Below are 22937 nucleotides of genomic sequence, written 5' to 3' on the forward strand. Positions count from 1 at the left end.
AGTCACAAACAACAGACTTATCTTGCACAAAGTAACATGTTTGCTCTTATTCCTGGGCTCCTCAATAGCTGAGTGCTTGCAGATCTGCAGCTCTGTGTGTGTGTGTGTGTGTCTGCAGTAATGTACTGTTGTGGTGTGTGTTGTTGTAAGAGCTGAGCTCAGGGTTTTGAGACTCCACTAGTGCTGAGTACTGGACATACTGGAGCGCTGAGTGTGGGCTGCAGATAACAGATATCACACAATAACCCTGACCTATTGCACACCCTACAGCACTGCCACTAAATACACCACACACACAAACTACAACATAATAACCCCGAGCTGCTGTACACCCTACAGCACTGACCTTCAATCACAAACCCTCAAAACATTATACATAAACTACAACACTAATACACTGTGTACATGAGCTACAACACAATAACACTGGTATATAGTATACTCTGCTGCACTGATATTAAATCCACTACATTACACCTGTGGCGAGCGCGGAGTTCTTTAACTGGATATGCTATGTAATTTGTTAGAGAAAACAAATAAGAAACACTATGGCAGGCATCTTTTTAAAAGTAAGGCTGTTGCCAGGAATAGGCATTAGGTGGCAGTGCCTTTCACAAGACACATTCGGATTCTCACACATAGGTGTGGGTATGGAAGCCCGTTTCCGCCACTGAATAAAAAATTTAAAAAAAAAAATTACGAATTTTTATCTCACAATTCACAAGACTACAAACTCACAATTCTGAGAAATTAAGTCAGAATTGTCATGTAAACCCCCAACTGCAAGTTATAAAGTCTTTTGTTCTCAGAATTGCATGGTGTTAACTTGCAATTACGAGTTATAAAGACAGAATTACGAGACATAAACTTGCAATTCTGAGAAATAAAGTCAATTCTAAGAAAAAAAAAAATCACAATAACGAGTTTATATCTCGCAATTCTGACTTTATAACACGCAAATGGAATTGTGAGATATAAACTCACAATTTTGAGAACTTCTCAGTCTTTTTTTCCCTCAAAGTTGGACTTTATAACTCGCAATTGCAAGTTTGTCACAATTTAGAATTACAGAGACTCACAAATCTGATTTTTTTTTTTCACAGAATTGCATGATATTAACTTGCAATTACGAGTTATAAAGACAGAATTAGGAGACAAACTCGCAATTCTGAGAAATAAGGACTTCGTCACTCGCAATTGCGTGTTTGTCACAATTTAGAATGACTTGCTATTCTGAATTTCACGCAATTCAAGAACAAAGGTCAGAATTGTGAGTTTGTATCTTGCAATTCTGACTTTAGAACTTGCAGTTGCAAGTTTATATCTCACAATTTTAAAAAATAAAAGGCAGAATTGCAAGTTTATATCACACAATTCTGAGGAAAAAAAAGTCAGATTTGTGTGTTTATATCATGCAATTCCAAGAAAAATTCAGAGCTGTGAGTATGTGACCGCAGTATGATAAATTTTATTTTACTATAACGTATAGTAACATATAACATATAGCTATTTTTATTTTGTTATTTAGTTCAGTAACTTACGGAACTGACAACCACATTCTACAACCAAACTGACTCTGAAAATTGCAGGTTGTGCCAGCCGCATTTACTGAAATTCTACACAGTGTGTACAGAACCAAACTGAACAATTAGTTATGAATTATGTATTTAAACACATATTGGAGTTGTACCTTTCTCTGTAGGCATAGTGCAAGAAATCACAATGAACCAATTTGACTCAACTAGTGTTGCCAGATCTTGCTATAAAAAAAAAGAATGAGCAAGCCCATTATAAACTTAAACCCAACTTTGTCCTGGAAATAAGCCACTTACCAAAATATGACAACCTGCGGCTGCCAACTTTAAAAACTTCATAAACAGGATTCCTTTATGAGCCGAGCACAAACAATAAACCCAAAAATGTTTAATAATAAGAGGATATGGCAACACTTCAAGAGCACGCTCTGAAAAGCAACCTCTTAAACAAAAACAAAACAATAAGCGAGTTTTCACTACAGATTCGCCCAAAAATTTTGCAATATTTTATAAATGGCAATATAAATCTCCGGCAGATAAGGGGTTATTCAAGCATTAATGGCAAAGAAAGCCCCTTATATTCGTGAACGGGTAGCAAGTATGAGGTGTTTCTTGGAGGTTATAGTACATCAAAGAAAGATCATATGACATTTACGTACGCCAAGTGAGCTGTAAATGCGAAATAAACTATTTCCATTGCAGTTTTGCTAAATATTCTTTTTTCAAATTGCTTGAAAAACCACCTCATGTGAGCGTAAAAACTTTTTTGCAAGATATGGGAGATTTTGCGAAATTGGCGTGTTTCCATTGGGTATATGTTTTAAATTTGAAGAGTAATGGAAACACAGCTACTGTCAACTGCAACTTAGTTAAAATCGCAAAATATTTTACAATTGTGTCAATCGGCGCAGTTTGTAGAGTGAGTTCTGTTCTATACACACACAAACCTGTAATTAAGGGGATTCGCTCCCATGTGTTGTAAATATGGATATTTTTCTTACATTAAACACATCGCTTCACTTCAGAAGGCCTTTATTAACCCCCGGAGCCATGTAGAGTACTTTTTATGATGGATGGATGCATTTTATTGGGCTTTAAAGTCTCAACACACATTCACTGCCATTATAAAGCTTGGAAGAGCCAGAACATTTTTTAATAGAACTCTGATTGTATTTGTCTGAAAGCAAAAAAAAAATCATATACACCTAGGTTGATTTGAGGGTGAGAAAATCATCAAGTAATTTACATTTTTGAGTGAACTATCCCTTTAAGTATTAAAAAACTCCTTTGTGTACACCTACAGTAAGTGGCATTTTAATACAAAAACTGGTTTTTAATATACTTTTAAGATTTGACGAACGTTACAAACTCACATTCAAGGGCAACACTCAACCTACACTGGAAATATATAAATTACCACACAAATATACTATACACAAGTAGTGTACTACAACTATACACAAACTAATACAACTCCAAAACACTATTCAACATACAGCAGTTCACAAAATCCTACAGGAGGTTTTCAAATGACCATCTTTCACTTTACATTAAAATACACTACAACCTCTAATGAGCTAATTATTGCCTCATAAATATCTTTAGGTTGCATAATATGGAGATGCACTTAGTGCTGTCGGTGTGTCGCCTTTAAAAATGCTCAAGCACAAAGAATCACACACACACGCCACAAGCAAACACTCCTGCTGGCACTGAGACTGACATATCTCTCTCAAGCTGTGTGTGTGTGTGTATTAGAGGTCACAGCAGAGAAACAGTTGTCACTGTGGGGGCAACACATCAGCACACGCCGCCTGCTGCAGTTAACAGCAAACAAACACCGCCACTCTGAAATGGCCTCATTAGCGCTACAGCAGCGCTGCTGGGTCTCAACTCCTCTCTGAGGTTATATAAAGTAGAAGCATGTTTGTGTGAAAAAATGTGTTAATGCGTAGACTTTTTGCAAGTGTGTGTGTATTTACCCTGCCGTTACTCTCACCTGTTCTCCATGTCGGCGCTACACTTGGGTGACAGAAGCTCAAAGGACTTGGTGAACTTCACCACCTACAGGAGACATAAAAGCGAGCAGGATTAGAGAGATGCAGTGGGCAGCGGATGAGGAGGAAGAGGAAGGATCAGAGCCCACCGGAGATTCGATGTCCTCCAGCAGCTGGACGGAGCAGCGTTCGCACTTCAGCAGGGTCTGAGCTCGATGCATGATCTTCCTCACGATCTTCTCCAGATCGGTCTGCTCCTCGAACAAATCGTTCACAACCTCCAGAAGAGCCTACACACACAGACACACACACAAAGTAAGGCCTGAAACTTACTTGACACAAGTATATGAATGAAAATACAAGTAACAATATAGCTGCAAGCAGCGATTACCAGAGTTTAAGCACCTTATGGCATTTAAGCATATATATAAAAAGACATTTCATATTATTTAGTAAGCCTGTAACTACATAAATCAATGTTTTTAAAAGCATTTTTGGCAAACACAGGTCATTTGCCATAGTAATATGATGTTTTTAAATGTTTATGACTTACAGCATAAACCGATCGCCCTGCTTGTTTAGAATCACCTGTTGCATGTGCTCACCAGGTTTCGTGAAGTTCTGAGTTTTCGTTTAAGCTTCATAGGCTTTTGGGTAAATTTGGACAGGCCCCTTTTCTAAACAACCCCATTATAGCTTGACAAAGGGTAAATTTCAACATTTGTTTGATAATCATTGACCTAGAGGGTCCATAGAAAAGAATTTCAGTGTTTTTTTTCTCTAGACTGAGCGAAAATACCTAGGACTAGTTTGCAAAAGTACAAAAAACAGTTTGATAGACAGCAGTGGTTCTAGAGGCAAAGTTGTCCAAAATGAGGAGTTCTACTGTATGATATAAATCTTGTGCATGTGTGTAAAACTGTGCAATATACAATTGTTTAAGCCTCTAAAAATGCGATATCACCCCCGGTGGCTGATTTCTCCCTGGTGGCTAATTTCATTCAAATCTCTTACAGACCTTTAGGGCCGTAAGTCAAACAGGCGCACCGAGTTACATTCTGATCGACCACTGTTAACCCTGTCTAATACGTGCTCAAAGTTTATCGCCTAATGGTGGCCATGTTTTTTGAGATACACAAATGTCCTTATAGCCACTTGTGGGGCTTTAGACCAAGACTGTGCGTACCGATTTTCTTGTCAATAGGACAAACGGGTGCGTAGTTATGGTCATTTTTATGTTTATTTCCCTCTTATAGCGCCACCAAGTGGCCACGCTCAGCAATTTTTTGACGTTACCTCAGATTCAGTGCTTACATAAGTGTTGTAAGTTTGGCGAAGATATTTCATTCTGTTCAAAAGTTATAGCCGTTTTAGTAACAGTAGCCTTGCCCCTTTCGAATGTTTTGGCATCCCTTTGCGATGGTAAGTCAAACGTTCAACTTTTTTTTGGATAATTATTGATATTCACTCTCCAGAGAATTTTTCTGCACTGGTTTGGTTCTGATCGGGTGAAAAACCTAGGACTAGTTCACAAAAGTAGGTTTTTCAAAAAATGCTAAATTCCTGAAAATTTCGCCAAGGTGACGGTTTAGGAGTTATGAACGATTTCATACCTTTTATTGTTGTAGCACCCCGTCAGGCCGATTGGTGTGAGCCTTGGTGACGTTGTAGAAGGTATGAGTACTACTGTCCCTCCAAGTTTCGAGTCTCTGCGACTTACAGTTTGGTCTGCACAATGAGTTTTATGTGGAGATTGCTGATCCTTGCCCACTCTAAAAATTACAACAGGGTTTCAGCGCAACACGCTTGAACCCCTAATTCAAGCGCAACTGTATTTGTGGAATGATGCAGGAATTAGCAGGAATTAGTGTAAAGTCTTATTTTATGCTTCTGTGTCAGTCTCACAAGTATATCATAACGCATACAAGTGGTACTTTCATGAACACGTGGCAGAGACTGACACAGAAAAGAAGAAATTTTTTAATAAAATCATTATTTTTGTTTTATTTGTGCACAAAAAGTATTTTTGTAGCTTCATAAAATTACGGTTAATCCACTGATGTACACACATTTTATCTATGTCCTTACTACCTTTCTGGGCCGTGAACGTGGTAGTACCGCTGCTGTCTACGCAAGTTCAGAAAGCTCTTGGATTTAACCGAAAATATCTTAATTTCAAAGATGAATGAAGGTCTTACGGGTTTGGAGGGAAACATGATGCATTAAGAGTCAGGTGGTGAAAACTTTTTGAATTTGAAGGGTAAATGAAGCTTATTTTGTCTTCTGGGAAACATGTAAGTATCTTCTGTAGCTTCTGAAGGGCAGTTCTAAATGAAAATTAGAAAAATGTACACATTTTCATTCTGTTCAAAAGTTTTCACCCCCGGCTCTTAATGCATTGTTTTTCCTTCTGGAGCATCAGTGAGTGTTTGAGCCTTCTGTAATAGTTGCATATGAGTGCCTCAGTTGTCCTCAGTGTGAAAAGATGGATGTCACAATCATACAGTCATTGTTGGAAAGGGTTTAAATACACAAAAATGGCGATAAACCACAGGATTTGTGGGACCTGAAGAACAGCGGGCAGTTTAACTGTTCAGGACAAACAAGGGACTCATGAACAACTATCACTCCAATTCAGGTCAGTACTAAATAAACAATAACATGCATTTTGTATGATCTCTCTTATTTCAGTAAAATAATTAACATCTAGCAAATTCTGCAAATGTAAATTTTTGACTACAACTCTATTAATTATATATAATATATATATTTTTTCCAAAATAAATGCTCTTATTTTATGCTCTTAAGATTCATTCTTAGTAAATTCCTTCTACTGTGTATGCACATATGATGGAGACCCACAGAAATTATGGTAATGTCTTGATGCCAACAATAGTTTCTCAAGTTTACCCATGTTAACAGAGTGAATATCATTATATTCGCTCCCAGCAAACAGTGCAATCAATGAATGATCACTATCTTATTCTCTCTCTCTGCTTTGTTCTTGTTTTCTCGCATTATGTTCTTCTGTGATCGATATTTAAAATGTGTTGATGACGCTGTAAAGATGCCACGACTCAGATTTATGCTTCCCCAGCCACACACACATCTCTTCTTGATTCAAAACCCCTCAATGCACGAACAGCGTGTGTAGGAAGTAAAAGATCAATAGACAGATACACACATACTACGTAATAAACACCCACATGACATTTATAGCGTACACACACACATAGAGCGTTGTCTTGTTACAGTATGAGGGGTGCAGAGACATAATACGGTTTTAATGAAGTGCTGAAGTAACTGTGTGCTTACCCTGCTCCTGTCGTACTCTTTCCTGGAGGCAGCGAAGAGTTGGGCGTTTGAGATGGCGATGCCACAGAACGGCAGGTACATCTGCAACACCTGCACAGACGCAACAGTGTTTTGAAGTGAGTCAATGTGAGTCTTGGCGGAGAAACACCAGAACAATAGCTTGAAAGTAGTTTCAGCCTTGCAAAGTACTGTAGCAGTAGTTACATTAGTAACCCTAAGTCTAAATCCTCAAGAGTAAATTTGTAATTAACATACTTTGAATGATTTGAATAGATATGCAAGTTCATTCTGGTAGTTTCACTCATGTTTCATGTTTTTTAATAAATCTAATTAAAAAAAATCAACTAATTAAAATGCAATCAAATGAACTGCATTATATGCCCATTAATTAATCAAATTAATCAGCATTAATCACATCAAAAAACTATTAGCATTTTCAGAGAAAATAATTCAAAGTCTACAAACATACTGAAAAAAGTGAAATGACTGTCATTTATTTAAAGTGCATTTCTATATTAGTTTAATAATAAAAAAGAACGGTTTTCACATTTAAACCTCTGTTAAAATATTGTTTTCGCTTGACACCAGAGATGTCCGGTACATACTGACTGAAGAAATGATTGTGGGTATTATTTATTTAGTACATAGCAGGAAATATTATACTTATTAAAAAAGAAATCACAATAAACATTCATGTATTTTATTAATTGGCTTTAGTAAACCAAAAAAAAAAAAAATGACTAAAAAAATGTTAGTTTTATCTGTGAAAATTCTACTTTTATATTATAGCTAATTTATGTTTATTATTGACCTACACTACCAGTCAAAAGTTTTTGAACAGTAAGATTTTTAATGTTTTTTAAAGTCTCTTCTGCTCACCAAGCCTGCATTTATTCGATCTAAAGTACAGCAAAACAGTAAAATTGTAAAATATTTAAATAATTTAAATATTTAAAATTTGAATATATTTTAAAATATAATTTATTTATTATTATTTTTTCAGCATCATTACTCCAGTCTTCGGTGTCACATGATCCTTCAGAAATCATCCTAATATATACATTAGGATGTATATATATTTATTATATACATTTTTTTCAGGATTCTCAGAATTTATATGAAATAAAAATATTTTGTAACATTATATGATATACTATTCAAAAGCTTGGAGTCATTTTTTTTAGCTAATAAATTATATAAATTAATACTTTTATTTAGCAAGGATGCTTTAAATTGAACTTAAACTACCTATTCATCAAAGAAACTTGAAAAATTCTGCTCAGCTGTTATCAGCATAATAATAATAAAATGTTTTTGAGAAGCAAATCATAATATTAGAATGATTTCTGAAGGATCATGTGACTGGAGTAATGATGCTAAAAATCACAGGAATAAATTCTATTTTAAAATATATTCAAATCGAAAGCAGTTATTTTAAATAGTAAAAACATTTCAAAATTTTACTGTTTTTGCAGTACTTTGAATCAAATAAATGCAGGCTTGGTGAGCAGAAGAGACTTATTTAAAAAACATTAAAAAAATCTTTTGACTGGTAGTGTACATTAAGTAACATTTTGGCTTATGTCTATAGAAAATATATTAAGTATGGTATTTATAATAAATAATCTTTTTTTACTTTGTATGATTGTTTTTGTCTTTAGGAAATACATGCTATAAGTAATAGTAATAAGTTTTATAATGTTATAAGTTTTTATTTAGCACAAAATATAGATTTTTTATTTTTCCCCACACACTTTGTCCATTTGTCATTGGGTTGGAGTTCCGAACCCAACTTACACCATTGTTAAACTGCTATTTTGGAGAAATCAAATTAAACTACAAAAGTCTAATTTCCAAAACCAGTTGAGGAGAAACCCCTCCTTGCAGCGATTTCACTGGCCAACTTAATCATGCAGACATCTGTCAAGAAAAGTTAAAACGAAAATGGATCCATGGAACATTAATGGATATGATCACAACAATCTATCAAGATGTGCTACCAGTTCTATGGTTATGTTTAGGGTTAAGAGTTTCAGCATTCATAACTTTTCAGACTGACCAATGAAATCTACAGAATCATAAAGTGCAGGGTGGAGTTATTTGAACATCAACTACTTAGCTCTTTTGATGAAGTTTTAAACACTCCACCTTTAAGTGGAAAAGGGTGATTGAAGGAGAAAATGAAGTGAGAAAGAATAAAAGCAAAAGGTGAGGTGTTTGCTGTGTTAAGGCTGAGGGGTTTGCGCTGGTATCAACCTGTCACCTACTGATTCAGTGCTGGATTAACATACACACAAACACAAAGTTGTGCTCAAGGGCCACATTCACTGGAGGCCTTTCCTATAATTGTGCTCATTTTTTCTCTCTCTCCCTCTCCTGTCTCGCTCTCACACACACAAATGCAGCTGTTCCTATTCCAGACATCCTAGACATTTATGACACATCTACAATAGGATTATTCCCATCTTTCTCTTAAAGTTATTCAATAAGTTATTTGAGAATAAATATTGTCACATCACCTGGGGGCATTTAATCTCCCATAATGCACTTGAAAACCAAAGCCTTTATCCTTGTAAAGCCTGACATATCACATTTTTAGGGGCCAAGCATCAAAGGTGCACATGCACCTATTGTATCTTTTGGCGTTCCTATTATTATTCTTCTTCCATTTCCATTTCTTCCACCCGAGTCTATGGCAGCCCATAGAACTACTTGCTGGAAAGTTGTGAAATTTGGCACACTGACAGAGGACAGTCTCAACATTAACCATAGCAAGTTTGGGATCTCTATCTCAAACTCTCTAGCGCCACCACTTGTCCAAAATTTCACTCATGTTTATGCTAATAACTTTCGAACTGTAAAGTCTAGAGGGAACATTTTTTTTCCTCTGAATCCTTGGCTCATGGCGAGTCGAATGAAGTCCAAAATGTAAAAATCGCAAAGTTTAGTTTTTTCGCAATTTTTAATAGCTTGAAAAACATACTTTTCAAACTCGTCCTAGACAGTTTGTCTAATTTTCACCAAAATTGTCTCAGATCATCTTCAGACCATGCTGGTCAAATTAATGATTAGTCAAACCGTTCTCGAATACCGCATAAACAAATTCAACGAAAAGCACGCAAAAATGGATCTGAAGCTATATCTCCACAACGATTTGGCGTATTGAGACTAAGCTTGGTGTGTGTTATAACAAGCATGATCTGAGGCTACCTGCAGTGTTTTGGCATAGTGCCACCTAGTGGTCAGGAGATATGAAAAATGGCTATTTTTGCTTATAACTTCTGAATGGTTTGGCTAATCACAACACTGGTCTCTTTAGATCGGTGCATCATACCAAGTCAAACCATACCCAAATTTCCCATGACTGCCATTTTGAATTTTTTTAAAAAATGCTATATTTTACAAATGCATTGATGTATCATTACAGAATTTGGTATGTATTTTCGGCACCATGCCCTGACAGTACTCAGAAAGTTTGGAGGCAGTTATTTGTATATATAAGTTATAATGAAATTTTGAAAAATGCTAATAACTTTTGTTTAAATTAGCCTATTGTAATGAACAGGTCTTGATATATTCCTTGGATGATGATTAAGCCACAATTGGATGAAATTCCTGTCTGCCATTTTGATTAGTGTTGAAAACCTGCTTTTCGAACTCCTCCTAGACCGTTAGTCTGATTTTCACCAAATTCACTCAGATCATCTTCAGACCATGCTGGCAAAAAGCTATGGATTTTGTGTCGATATACAAAACGGTTTTCGTTTAATGCATCAACGAACTGGCTGGAAACATACCAAACTGCATCTGAGGCTGTATCTCTGCAAAGCTTTGATATATTAATACCAGATTTTGTATGTGCCATTGTCATCTCACACGGACCACGCCACATCAATTTGGTAACAGCTCCACCTATTGGTCAAGAGTGATAAACCATCCATTAACCATCAATAATGACATTTACAACACTGTTAATAAGTTCTGATAGCATTAGCCTATTGTAATGAAATCTCAAAATATTCCTTGGGTCATGCCAACGACACAGATACCAATTATTCCATGGTCAGCTGCACTTCCTGTATGCTATTTTGATTTATGTTGGTCCGATTTTCACCTAAATCGAATCAGATCATCTTCAGACTGTACTGACAAAATGTTATGGATTTCGTGTCAATAGACAAAACCATTTTTGTACAGTGACACAACAAATTTGAGGCATGATGCCAGACTATGTCTGAGGCTGTATCTCTGATAAAGCTTCGACATATGGACACCAAACTTTGTATGTGCAACTGTCTCCTTACACTGACCCCACCACATCAATTTAATAACAGCACCACCTATTGGTCAAAAGTGACAGCCCATTAAATCTAACTAGACTTTTCAGCCATTTTGACTAAAATCATCCTAAAATGGCTTTAATTACTCATTGTTGCAGTTGGTCTGCCACTCCATGCCATGCTTAGCTTCCTATTTTGCCTCTGACTGTGCTTGGCCCCTTTTTAAACAATTTGGAACAATTTATTGAAACTTCAGACAATGTTTAGTTTGCATATGTGTGATTTATTGAGTATCATATTTGATACACCAGGCGTTTATGTCTCATGCAGAATAATAGTGAGAACATAAAGCTCACTGCTGGGAGTATTTTCCTTACTCTCTCATAAACTGAACCTAATTGCAGTCTACGAAGAAGTGTGACAGACAGCAGAACTTCACTGCCTTGAATGCATTTGCTGTTTCCTCACTCACAGCTGTGTTTTAAAAGTCTGAGATCTCCTCTAGCACTCCCAGAATGCCAAACACACACTCAGACTGCTGTCAGAATGACAAAAACACACTCGCATTCCTCTTTTAGCGAGCCAGAGAGCCTTTCTGAGAGAAATGAGTGTAGTCGTAATGCTGAGAATAAACAGGCTCATATTAAAATTCTGTCAGGAAGCACATCAAAACCTGCCTCAGGACAAGTCAGTGTGACACCACAGAGAGGCCTGTATGAATCTGTCAGCGCTCGAGTCACAGAGAGCACAGGTAAACGGGGTCCTGGAGTAATTGGATTCTGTCTGACTGCCCATTAGTCTGGGCGGCACGGGAGACCGGTGCATCGAGCCTGTTTACCGCACTCTTAAAGCATTTAATAAAGAGCGGATGTGACCTGAACCTGTGGGAGCGATCAACAGATTCTCGCAGCACACTTTTGGCTCATTTAAACCGTTAAGCTAATGAAACGAGAGAATTGAGCTCCTTCACATGGAAACACAACAACTTTCTACAGGTTATGACTCAACTATTTCATTACTGCTTCATTCCACTGTGGGCCTCCTGAGCAAAGTTTTGTTGCAGGTGCTTCTCCTAAACTTCTTTATCATTGTAATTTTTCTCTGTAGTCCATTTATGTTTTTGCACCATGTGTATGTAGTTTCTCATGATCATTTTGCACCCACTATACTTTTTAAGAGTTCTGTAGTTCTGTGTTTGTTGTCTGATGGGTCCAATATAGTTTTAAATACCTAGTCCTTCACTAACAGCCTCTTTGCAAAGCCTGAATTGCATTTTGACAGGATCACAACACAATCAACACTCCAACGCCTCAGGCACATTTTTTAAACACTAGGTTTAAAAGAGAACCAGCATAAAAGTATGGAAGCCCATTTTCACCACTGAATTAAAAAGAAAAGGTAATTGTGACTTTTTATCTCACAGTTATCGCAGTTGCTAGTCATAATGTTAGAATTGAGGGATGTAAACTTACAAATGTGAGAAATAAAGTCAGAATTGCAAAATATAATCTCACAATACTGACAGTTGCACGTTTATATCTCAAAATTCTGACTTTCTCAGAATTACAAAAATTTTAATGGTATAGTTTACTCAAAAATGAAAATTTTCATCATTTACTTACCCTCATGCTGTTTCAAACCTGTATGAGTTTCTTTATGTTGAACACAAAAGATATTTTGAATATTTCTGAAGAACCAATCAGTTGTTGGACCCCATTGACTTCCACAGTAGGGAAAGAAATACTATGGAAGTCAATGAGGACCATCAACTGTTTGATTACTAGAATTCTTCAAAATATCTCCTTTTATGTTCAGATTTTAAGAATTTATGTTCAACATTAGAACACAGATTTGGCACGACATGAGGTTAAGTATATGATGACAAAAATTTAAGTTTTGGGTGAACTATCCCTTTACATTTTGCAATTCTGACTTTTTTTCTCACAATTTCTTTTATCTCAAATTCTGACCTTGTGAATCACAGTTGCGAGTTTCTTTGATGCAGTTCTGAGTTTATAACTTGCAATTGTGAGTTTGTCATGAAATTCTGAAAAAAAAGTAGTCAGAATTGTAAGATTAAAAGTAACAATTCCCTTTTTATTTTTTATTCAGTGGTGGAAAGAAGCTTTCATAGTGAAGTTTCGTATTATGTTGCATACAAGTTCAAGAAGATGTGACCAATAGAGGTTCTTTTGAGTTGAATTATATTTGTTATTAAATAACACATACTCCCTATCTACAAGCCCTACTCTTCTCATATCATACATAACTGTGATGTTTTACACAACAACAAGCTTAAAACACTTTTTTCTTACTGCTGAAAATCACATAATTTGCTGTGAAACCCATTTTCACAGCAAATGTATGTAAGCTTCATGGTGAAAACTTCTACATCACTCTTGTCAACGTTTTTCATAGTTACAATAAAATTTACAGTTGAGGTCAAAAGTTTATATACATCTTGCAGAATCTGCAAAATGTTAATTATGTTACCAAAATAATAGGGATTATACAAAATACATGTTTTTTTTATTTAGTACTGACCTGAAAAAGATATTTCACATTAAAGATGCTTACATATAGTCCACAAGAGAAAATAATAGTTGAGTTTATTAAAATGAATGATGTTCAGATGACATTTGCTTGATTTTTAATACTGTGTTGTCACCTGAATGATCCACAGCTGTGTTTTTTCTGTTTAATGATTACAGAAGGTTCAAACTGTGCACAATGCATTAAGAGCCGGGGGGTGAAAACTTTTTGAATTTGAAGATCAGGGTAAATTTAACTTATTATGTCTTCGGGGAAACAAGTATCTTCTGTAGCTTCTGAAGGGCAATACTAAATGAAAAAAGTATGATATTTAGGCAAAATAAGAAAAATGTACACATTCTGTTCAAAAGTTTTCACCCCCGGCTCTCAATGCATTTTGTGTCCTGCTGAAGCATCAGTGAACATTTGAAACTTCTGTAATAGTTGCGTATGAGTCCCTTAGTTGTCCTCAGTGTGAAAAGATGGATCTCAAAATCATACAGTCATTGCTGGAAAAGGTTCAAATACACAAAAATGCTAAAAAAAAAAAAAAAAGAAACAAAAAAGAATTTGTGGGGCCTGAAGGATTTTTCTGAAGAACAGCAGGCAGTTTAAATGTTCAGGACAAACAAGGGACTCATGAACAGCTATCACTAAACAAACAAACACAGCTGTGGATCATTCAGGAAACAACACAGTATTAAGAATCAAGCGTATGAAAACTTTTGAACAGGGTCATTTTTATAAACTCAGCTAGCCTATTATTTTCTCTTGTGGACTATACGTAAATGTCTTTTATGTGAAATATCTTATTCAGGTCAGTACTAAATAAAAAACAATTATTTTGGTAAAATAATTAAAATTGTGCAGATTCTGAAAGGTGTATGTAAACATTTGATCTCAGTTGTATGTGCATGGTATGTGGTTTTCCATATAACTGTGGCCATGTAATGTATGTTAATGAGTTTATGGTTGTAGCATGAAAACATTTTTGCAGTCTAGGTGAACTGGGGGTGGGGATGAGAGGTTGATCCACTTTTCCTTATATGACCTTATTAAACTGACCTATGATTAATACAGAGGACCTGTGTTTGTCAAAAAACAGCGCTGGGCTTATGTGTTTGGCCCGTCTCAACCCTGTGCCTGAGCTGAAGAATAAAGATTCAGGATTACAGGTAAGCACATACTGAGCAGTCACTCACCACCTCAGGGCTCCTGTGGCCTATTTTCAACAAAGAACCATAAATCTCAGACACAAACAAACACACTCAACAGACAGCTGTCTTGCTAGCAATAAACATCTCCCTACGAGCAATAATTTAGCATTTGTCACAAGTTTGACATCTTGCTCTTGCTTTGAGTTTTCTACTTCACTACATCACATCATGGAAGTAAAATGGGCTATGAATGTTGTTTCATGCTGACTTTACAACTGATTGAAGTTATTTAAACACATTCACATTATAAATACATCTAAAGGGATTGTTGAAGTACTCTGAAGTAAACTGCATTGTGGTAATAGCATGGTATTCTTTGAAGTAGCATGGAGTTTGAGTGGTACAGTAATTTTCTAAGGGCTATTTCTGCTTAAATTGCTAGAGCGGTGAAGCATTTCGCAGTGGGGCTGAACACCAGCTGTATGGAGAGTGAGACAGACACACATTCTGTAAGGCAGATCTGCGTCACTCTGCTCTGCGTCACTGTCTGAGAGAATATGATATTGTATTGAATACACAGTAATTCCTCAGTGCTGCCTTCTGCTAATCCCACCGAGAATTCATGGGACTATTCACAGTGCTGTGGCATTTCACAACAAAGAGCAGAGAGTCGTGTGCCCGTCTGGAAGCCCAGCAGCACATCCGGACTCTCCGGCTATCAGAAACACACAGCAGAGCTTTGAAACAGAGATCAGATCTGTGCTCGCCACACTGAACAGTGTGCACTGCTGTCTCACTAAACTGCTGATGTTCGCCCATGCAGAACTTGCTGGGTGTTGGTTGGCAGGGTGTTGCTATGCAGTTGCTAGGGCACTGTTAAGTGATTACTCACAAAAAAGCCTACCCCTTACGTCTCTAGATTTGAGTCAGATCCCTTATTCAGATTTTTTGTTTCACTACTTGTTAAATCCAGCCATTTTTTTTTCCATCCAAGGAATCTGTTTGAGTTTTTCATGTCAATTTGGAGAAATGTAGCATTACATCACTTGCTCACCAACAGATCCTGTGCAGTGAATGGGTGCCGTCAGAATGAGAGTCCAAACAGCTAATAAAAACATAATAATAATTCATAAGTAATCCACACCACTCCAGTCTATCAGTGAACATCTCATGAAGTGAAAAGCTGTGTGTTTGTAAGAAACAAATCCATTTTAACTTTAAACTGTCCAAAACAGCAGACCCTAATCCATAACAACACTTCCTTTTTGTCCTCTTCCATCAAAATGCATCAACATATTTGTGTGTTTTGGACTGTTTTCACTTGTTGATGATGTTTGATGTGTGCATTTCTCTCCTGATTCAGATCAGACAACGTTTTCACTAGAGATAGAGTCTCGTATTATAGTCAGAAGGAACTGTTTAAAGTTAAGACGTCTTAAAAGATTTGTGTTTTACAAGCACATCTTTTCTCTTCACAAGACATTAACTGATGGACTGGAGTGGTGTGGATTACTTGTGGATTATCGTGATGTTTTTATCAGATGTTTGGACTCTCGTTCTGACGGCACCCATTCACTGCAGTGGATCCATTGCTGAGCAAGTGATTTAATTTCTCCAAATCAAGAAGAAACAAAGTCATCTACATCTTGGATGGCCTGAGGATAAGTATATTTTTAGGTAAACTATTCCTTTAAGAAGAAAAACTTCCCCATGAATTAAGTAGTATGAATTGAGAGAGCTACAGTTTCAGATTTACATTCGTAAGCCCCATTTATAGTTTTTTGTTGTTGTTCTTGTTTGGTTGTTCTCACTTCAATTCTGCCAATTTTATAACAAAACAAAAATTTATTTAAAGTAATATATAACAACTTATGACATACATATTTATAGCTGCATGTTACTACCATATGGACATTATTTTTATGCACTCATGTCTAACGGATAATAGTACACTTTCTGATTGTAACAATTTAATTTTAACTGATTCTCCTAACCAACCCTTAACCACAAACATAACCATTACTAACCCTATTTTTAAACCTAATTAGTTTTATTATACTGTATGAGGCCCTATATATTTCTGTATATCCCTGCTGAAAAAAAAACAGCTAAAACCAGCCTAAGATGGTTGGCTGGTTTTAGCTGGTCATCCAGTCTGGTCTTAGCTGGTCATAGCTGGGAGACCAGCTGGAACAATCAGCTAAAACCAGCCTAGCCAGACTGGAAGACCAGCTAAAACCGGCTACTTCCAGCTTAAACCAGCTAAGACCAGTCAACCTAGGCTGGTTTAAACAGTTTTTTTTCAGCGGGGATGTGCTAGACTTCTAATTTACAGTATTTTCTGCAGTGTGTTGTGGCGGTAAAAGTGTTTGCGAGCGAGATAATAAATAAAAATAATATGATAACAAATACGAGTTTGGAACATCAAGCAACATAACTGACTGATTTTATACAGCTAAGATAACTGGAAGGAGCTGACACAGGTTCACATTAACAATAAGGTAGAAAGATAGGACCCTTTCATGGGTCGAGTCTTTGCCATTTTTTCTCCACAAAACGAAAAAGAACAAAACCTCACCTCTTCGTATCATACACAATATGTTGACTGTTTGGAAAACACTAATGTTTGGTTCTGCCAATACAGAATCTAAAAGTGGCACCTTTGTCTCTGTGGGCTGGAAACAATAGCTGAGTTTCTCTGTTCTGCCTCTCAGTCTCACACACAGGGAAGAGTTTCATCATTAATTCAGCAGTTAGTAGCATGCATGACATGATGCTAATGTACAGTGAAAAGCACATGGATTCTCATCGTACTGAACTTCATCTGGGGTTCATAGAGATTCAGCAACACACATGCAGTCATACAACCACATATTAAAGGGATAGTTCACAGAAAAATAATTCTGGCATCATTTGCTCACCTTTATGTCATTCTAATCCTACATGATTTTATTTCTTCCATGAAAAACAAAACGAGATGTATGCAAGATGCTTTCAAGTCAATTTGACTAAATTCATAACAAGAATTTAAACTAAAATATATTTAAATACATTTCAATCAGATCTGTAATGATGAAAGGTAACACTTTAAAATAGAGAATGCATTTTCACTATTAACTAAGGGTTTTCCCTGAACAAACTCCTTATTTGCTGCTTATTAAGTTTAGGTGTGTGAAGGATTAAAGTATCTTTATGAACATGCAGAATAAGGCATTAATATGTGCTTTATAAGTACTAATAAACAGCCAATATGCTAGTAATAGGCATGCTAATGTCACGGTCGCTGCTTTAAGGAACGCAGAAGATGTGGAGAAACGTTTAGCAGTCTTTAATTGCACAAACACAGGGGGTAATCTACAACAGGAACGAGGAGAAGCACACAAACACATTGAGTAGACCTGACAAATCAGGAACACAAGGACTGTGACTTAAATATATGGGGTAATTGGCACTAGAGATGAGACACACCTGAATCACATGAACACAATAGCGAGGGAGAAACTGGGTCACATGGGGATCAAAACACAACACAAAAACAGTCCATGGTCCTGACATATCGCCCCCTCCTGGAAGGCGCATCCTCACGCTGTAGAAACAACAAAGGGAGGCTTGGGTGGAAACTTGGGAGGAGGCTCGGGAGGAGGATGGACAACCGGGAGGAGGACGAGTCCAGGGTGGAGGCGACAGAGGAAGGAGCCAGGCGGGACCCAGGCCACAGCCATGATGACGGGCCACGGTGGAACTGATTGAGGGAGGAGCCATGGAAGAGGAAGGGCTGATAACTCCAGGGGGCAGACTGGCGGCGGCGGAGCAGGTGGTGGAGGATCCCGAGGCGGAGACGGAGAGCCGATAGGCTCGGGTAATGGGGCAGATCCAGAGGGCCAAGGCGGAACCAATGTCACCGGCGACTGCCGCGGAGTCAGGGATCTGGAAGGCCACGGTGGAGCCAGAGCAACAGAGGACCAAGGTGTAGCCGGAGGGAAGGCGGATCCGGAGGGACGAGGCAAAGCGGGAAGGGTGTAGTCCTGAGGCGCAGGATGGTAGACGCCAGACCAAAGCGGAGCCGGAGGGACGAGGGAGCCCGGTGGAGCCAGTGGACTGCCGGGCCACGGCGGAGAGGAGGGATCTAGAAGCCATGGTGGAGCCGCTGAGTCGACAGGCTGAGGTGGAGTCCGGGCCTCGGAGGCTGGAGGCGGACGTGAGAAATTCTCCAGCCATGGCGACAATGGAGAATGGCAGACCTGCGGAGCGGGTGGGAGGGCGGATATTTGTTAGCCTCTGGGCTCTTGGGGATGCCTATAGGAACATAGTCTTTATTTGGGTTTAACTTAGGAACGGAAGCCCCCTCTGGGCTGGACATGGAAACAGGGGTGACCGAGGGCTTCACAGAAGGAGGGAGGAGAGGGGGCAGGTCAGTAAACCAGTATATGAGATCCTCCTCTGCTTTCCATTCACCCAGATCTTCAACCAGCTCATCCTCAGCCACGTTGCAATGGGTGGAGCTCCTTTCCGCGATTACACTGGCCTCGGCATTCTTCCTCGTGGTGGGCGTGGTCGCCGGCTCACGCACCTGGTCGATGGGCACATGCCACTTTGACTCCGCGGCAATCCTCGGCTCTGTCGCTCCTTGCCGCAATGACTCGTCGTTCGCCATGGGCTCTGGCTCTCCATCGTTGGTGGGCTCGGAAATGCGCTACGTGCAGCGGGGAGATGGTGGGCTGGGCGCTGGGTCCGGAGTGGCACTGGCGAGATCCTCCTTGGTACGGACGGTGAAAGGGGATCCATGCCTCGCCGATGTCCGCTCCATGAAAGTGACAAAATCCTCTCGAAGACCATCTTTGCTCTGCACGTGGTGTTTAAATTTGTGTCATAGAATGCACAGCGTGCTGTCCATGTAGCTGGTGGTGTGAGCTAACATCAGGAAGATTCTCGTATGGTCCTCGAGAGATCTGTATTTCAGAGGTAGTCGGGGGGAAAGGAAAACATCCATCAGGGGAAACACAACGGAAACAAAAAAACTGAACAGAAAAAACAAGAAACAAAACGGAGGAGCAAACACGGAAGTAACTGTTCTTGGTCGGGTCTTCTGTTACAGTCGCTGCTGGAAGGAACGCAGGAGGTGCAGAGAATCATTTAACAGCCTTTAATTGCACAGACACGGGGTAATCCACAACAGGAATGAGGAGAAGCACACAAACACATCAAGTAGACCCGACAAATCAGGAACACAAGGACTAGGACTTATGCTGAGTTCAGGTCCTCCTGGGACGTTCGTACTTATTAGTTGACCTTATCATAGGTAATTATACAATAATATAATATTTCGTATATGTAGCTTATATAGTTTCATTGTACATTACAAAAAATAATCATTTTATTAATTTCAACAAATTTACCATCAATACAGATGCTGCATATCTATTGTCTTTGGCTACGTCCACTGCATCCTACGAGTTTTTTCACTGACACGGCCCCAACTCGGAAACTCAGGGCTTAAAGAAAATTTTGAGTTTCCCCACTCATAATAACGACTTTGTGGTGGCGTTCATGTGCATTCAGCTCGTAAATACGATCTATCCAACATGACTTGAACGTACCATTAAATACATAAGGGTAATTGGCACTAGAGACGAGACACACGTGAATCACTTGAACACAATAACGAGAGGGAGAATCTGGGTCACGGAGCACATGGGGATCAAAACACAAACAGTCCATAGTCCTGACAGCTAATAAGCAACTATTTTAAACTAAGTTTTGAAATGCACATTTAATATAATTAAGTCCTTCTACAAGCTTTTTTTCACAAGGGTCCACTAAGGTATTAACCACTGACCTATTAACCAATTAGATCATTAACCAATTAGAAAATTTAAGTGAGTTAAAAATCAAGAACCAAAACAGTTTAATGTATTAATGAGTCATTCAGACCAGTTCAGAATCAACTAATCCAGTAAAAACAATCACAAACCGGTCGTCACTTTTCTCACATAAAGCTATTATATGGCTTTAGAAGACTTGGAATGTAGCTTTATACCCTTTTAGCCATAAGGAAAAGAGAATGGAAACATACTTTTTTTTTAGTATTTCACAGAAGAAAGAAAGACTTACTAGTTTGAAACTACATCAGGGTGAGGTAAAAAAAAAAAAAAATCATATTTGGATGAACTATCCTTTTAAATATCTAGAGAGACCAATTGTCTCAGTCTTTAAGTATTTGGCTGGTGACTTTGAGATAAAGGTTAAATTATGCTTTCTACAAAACAATACAATGCCTCATTTAGACGTCAGCAAATCCACACACACACACATTTAGTGTGTCTCCTCTCAGCATCCCTGACGCCTCTGGACACATTCATTATATCCGATGTCAGCGCTGCACTCACTGCTTACGTTGAGAAATACGAGACATCCTGTTCAGCTTTAAAACCCACAGCATCTGTTTCATTCACAGAGATGAAAGACAAGTGTATTCACCATATGATGACGGGGTGTGGAGCCATCATCACTGGACCAATCAAATCAGAAGATCATAATGACAACATTCATTAAAAAATACTAAACAAAAAATAAGAAAGAACCACTCATATTCACATTCATAATGCATCTTGAGGTCTAGTACCTACAAAGTACCTACAAATGCACATTCTGTACAATTAATTGCACTTCTGTTTGGGTCCAGTGAGCTATTAACTACTGCAACCTGATCTGAAAAGCTGTTGAAATCAAGAACCAATTCAGTTCAAAGTGTGAATGAATCATACAGACCAGTTTTGTGAACTGAATCAAAAACAGCGACTCCAAAGAATCACGAATGGAGTACTGTGGTAATTCAATGACATACTGATATGATTACATATTATTTCAATATACTACCATGCTACAACTCCAAAAAGACAGAGAAAAGTAAAAAAAATGACTGTGTCCTTTAAGTCGGTACATTCACACGTTTCACACGTGCCACGTGTCCTCCATGAAAGATGCCGTATTACCTGTGTCACCTGAGCTCCTGTAAACAGAGCAGCGCGGCTCAGGGATTTCAGCAGCGGCTGCTGATTAATGACTCTGCCATATGAGAACTGCTTCTGTGTTTATAAAGACTTCATTGTTACTGAAGGTCAACATTAATGAGACATTGTATTTCTTTTTCATGATAGCGTGGCGTGGTTGACCATGCTACCTTAACCCAGAACAAATGATGACAAGGGCAACTAACGCTAACTACTCAGCTTTACACAGACAGTCATGAAAGCTCTACCCACTCACAGTGATCCAATGACAGGAACATTACATAAGCACACCGATTGTGACGTCAGTGCAAAGCTACAGTTCTAAGTACAACAAGACACCACTGCAATCTTCTCTTTACTCTCTAGACTATTAGACTCCTCCACTCAGAGATAAAGTTTTGTATTAATGGAGCAAAAACAAATAAGAGTGCCCAAAACAAAGCAAAAAATCTTTATTAAATTTTTACTTTATAATATTTTTTATATACACCAATCTGTCATAACATCATGACCACCTTCCTAATATAGTGTTGGTCCCCCCATTTGCTGCCAAAACAGCCCTGACCCATGTGAGGCATGGACTTCACTAGACCCCTGAAGGTGTGCTGTGGTATCTGGCACCAAGATGTTAGGAGCACATGCTTTAAGTTCTCCATGGGTGGAGCATCCATGGATCGGACTTGTTTGTTCAGCACATCCCATAGATGCTCGACTGGATTGAGATCTGGGGAATTTGGAGACCAGGTCAACACCTCAAACGCGTTGTTGTGCTCCTCAAACCATTCCTGAACCATTTTTGCTTTGTGGAAGGGCGCATTATCCTGTCAAAAGGCAGAACATTGCCCAAGCACACTGCCTCCACCAGCTTGCCTTTTTTCCCATAGTGCATCATGGAGCCATGTGTTCCTCAGGTAAGCAGCGAAGATGCACCCGGACATCCACGTGACGTAAAGAAAAGTGATTCATCAGACCAGGCCACCTTCTTCTATTGCTCTGTGGTCCAGTTCTGATGCCCACTGTTGGTGCTTTCAGCGGTGGATAGGGGTCAGCATGTGCATCCTGACTGGTCTGCGGCTATGCAGCCCCATATGCAACAAATTGCGATGCACTG

At 38.4% G+C, this 22937-nt stretch overlaps 1 protein-coding gene across 1 annotated transcript in view; it reads right to left on the reverse strand.

The window, feature by feature from the left end:
- pde11a (phosphodiesterase 11a) overlaps positions 1 to 22937 on the reverse strand; it is a 72970-nt gene that overhangs the window by 39784 nt on the left and 10249 nt on the right. The window contains exons 3-5 of the mRNA XM_051119153.1: positions 6848 to 6937; positions 3682 to 3822; positions 3535 to 3599 (exon numbers count right to left, since the gene is read on the reverse strand). Of these exons, the coding sequence (XP_050975110.1) occupies positions 3535 to 3599; positions 3682 to 3822; positions 6848 to 6937 (296 nt within the window). The remainder of the gene's footprint in view (positions 1 to 3534; positions 3600 to 3681; positions 3823 to 6847; positions 6938 to 22937) is intronic.

Source organism: Labeo rohita, chromosome 9 (assembly GCF_022985175.1).
Source record: "Labeo rohita strain BAU-BD-2019 chromosome 9, IGBB_LRoh.1.0, whole genome shotgun sequence".
Lineage (NCBI taxonomy): Eukaryota > Metazoa > Chordata > Actinopteri > Cypriniformes > Cyprinidae > Labeo > Labeo rohita.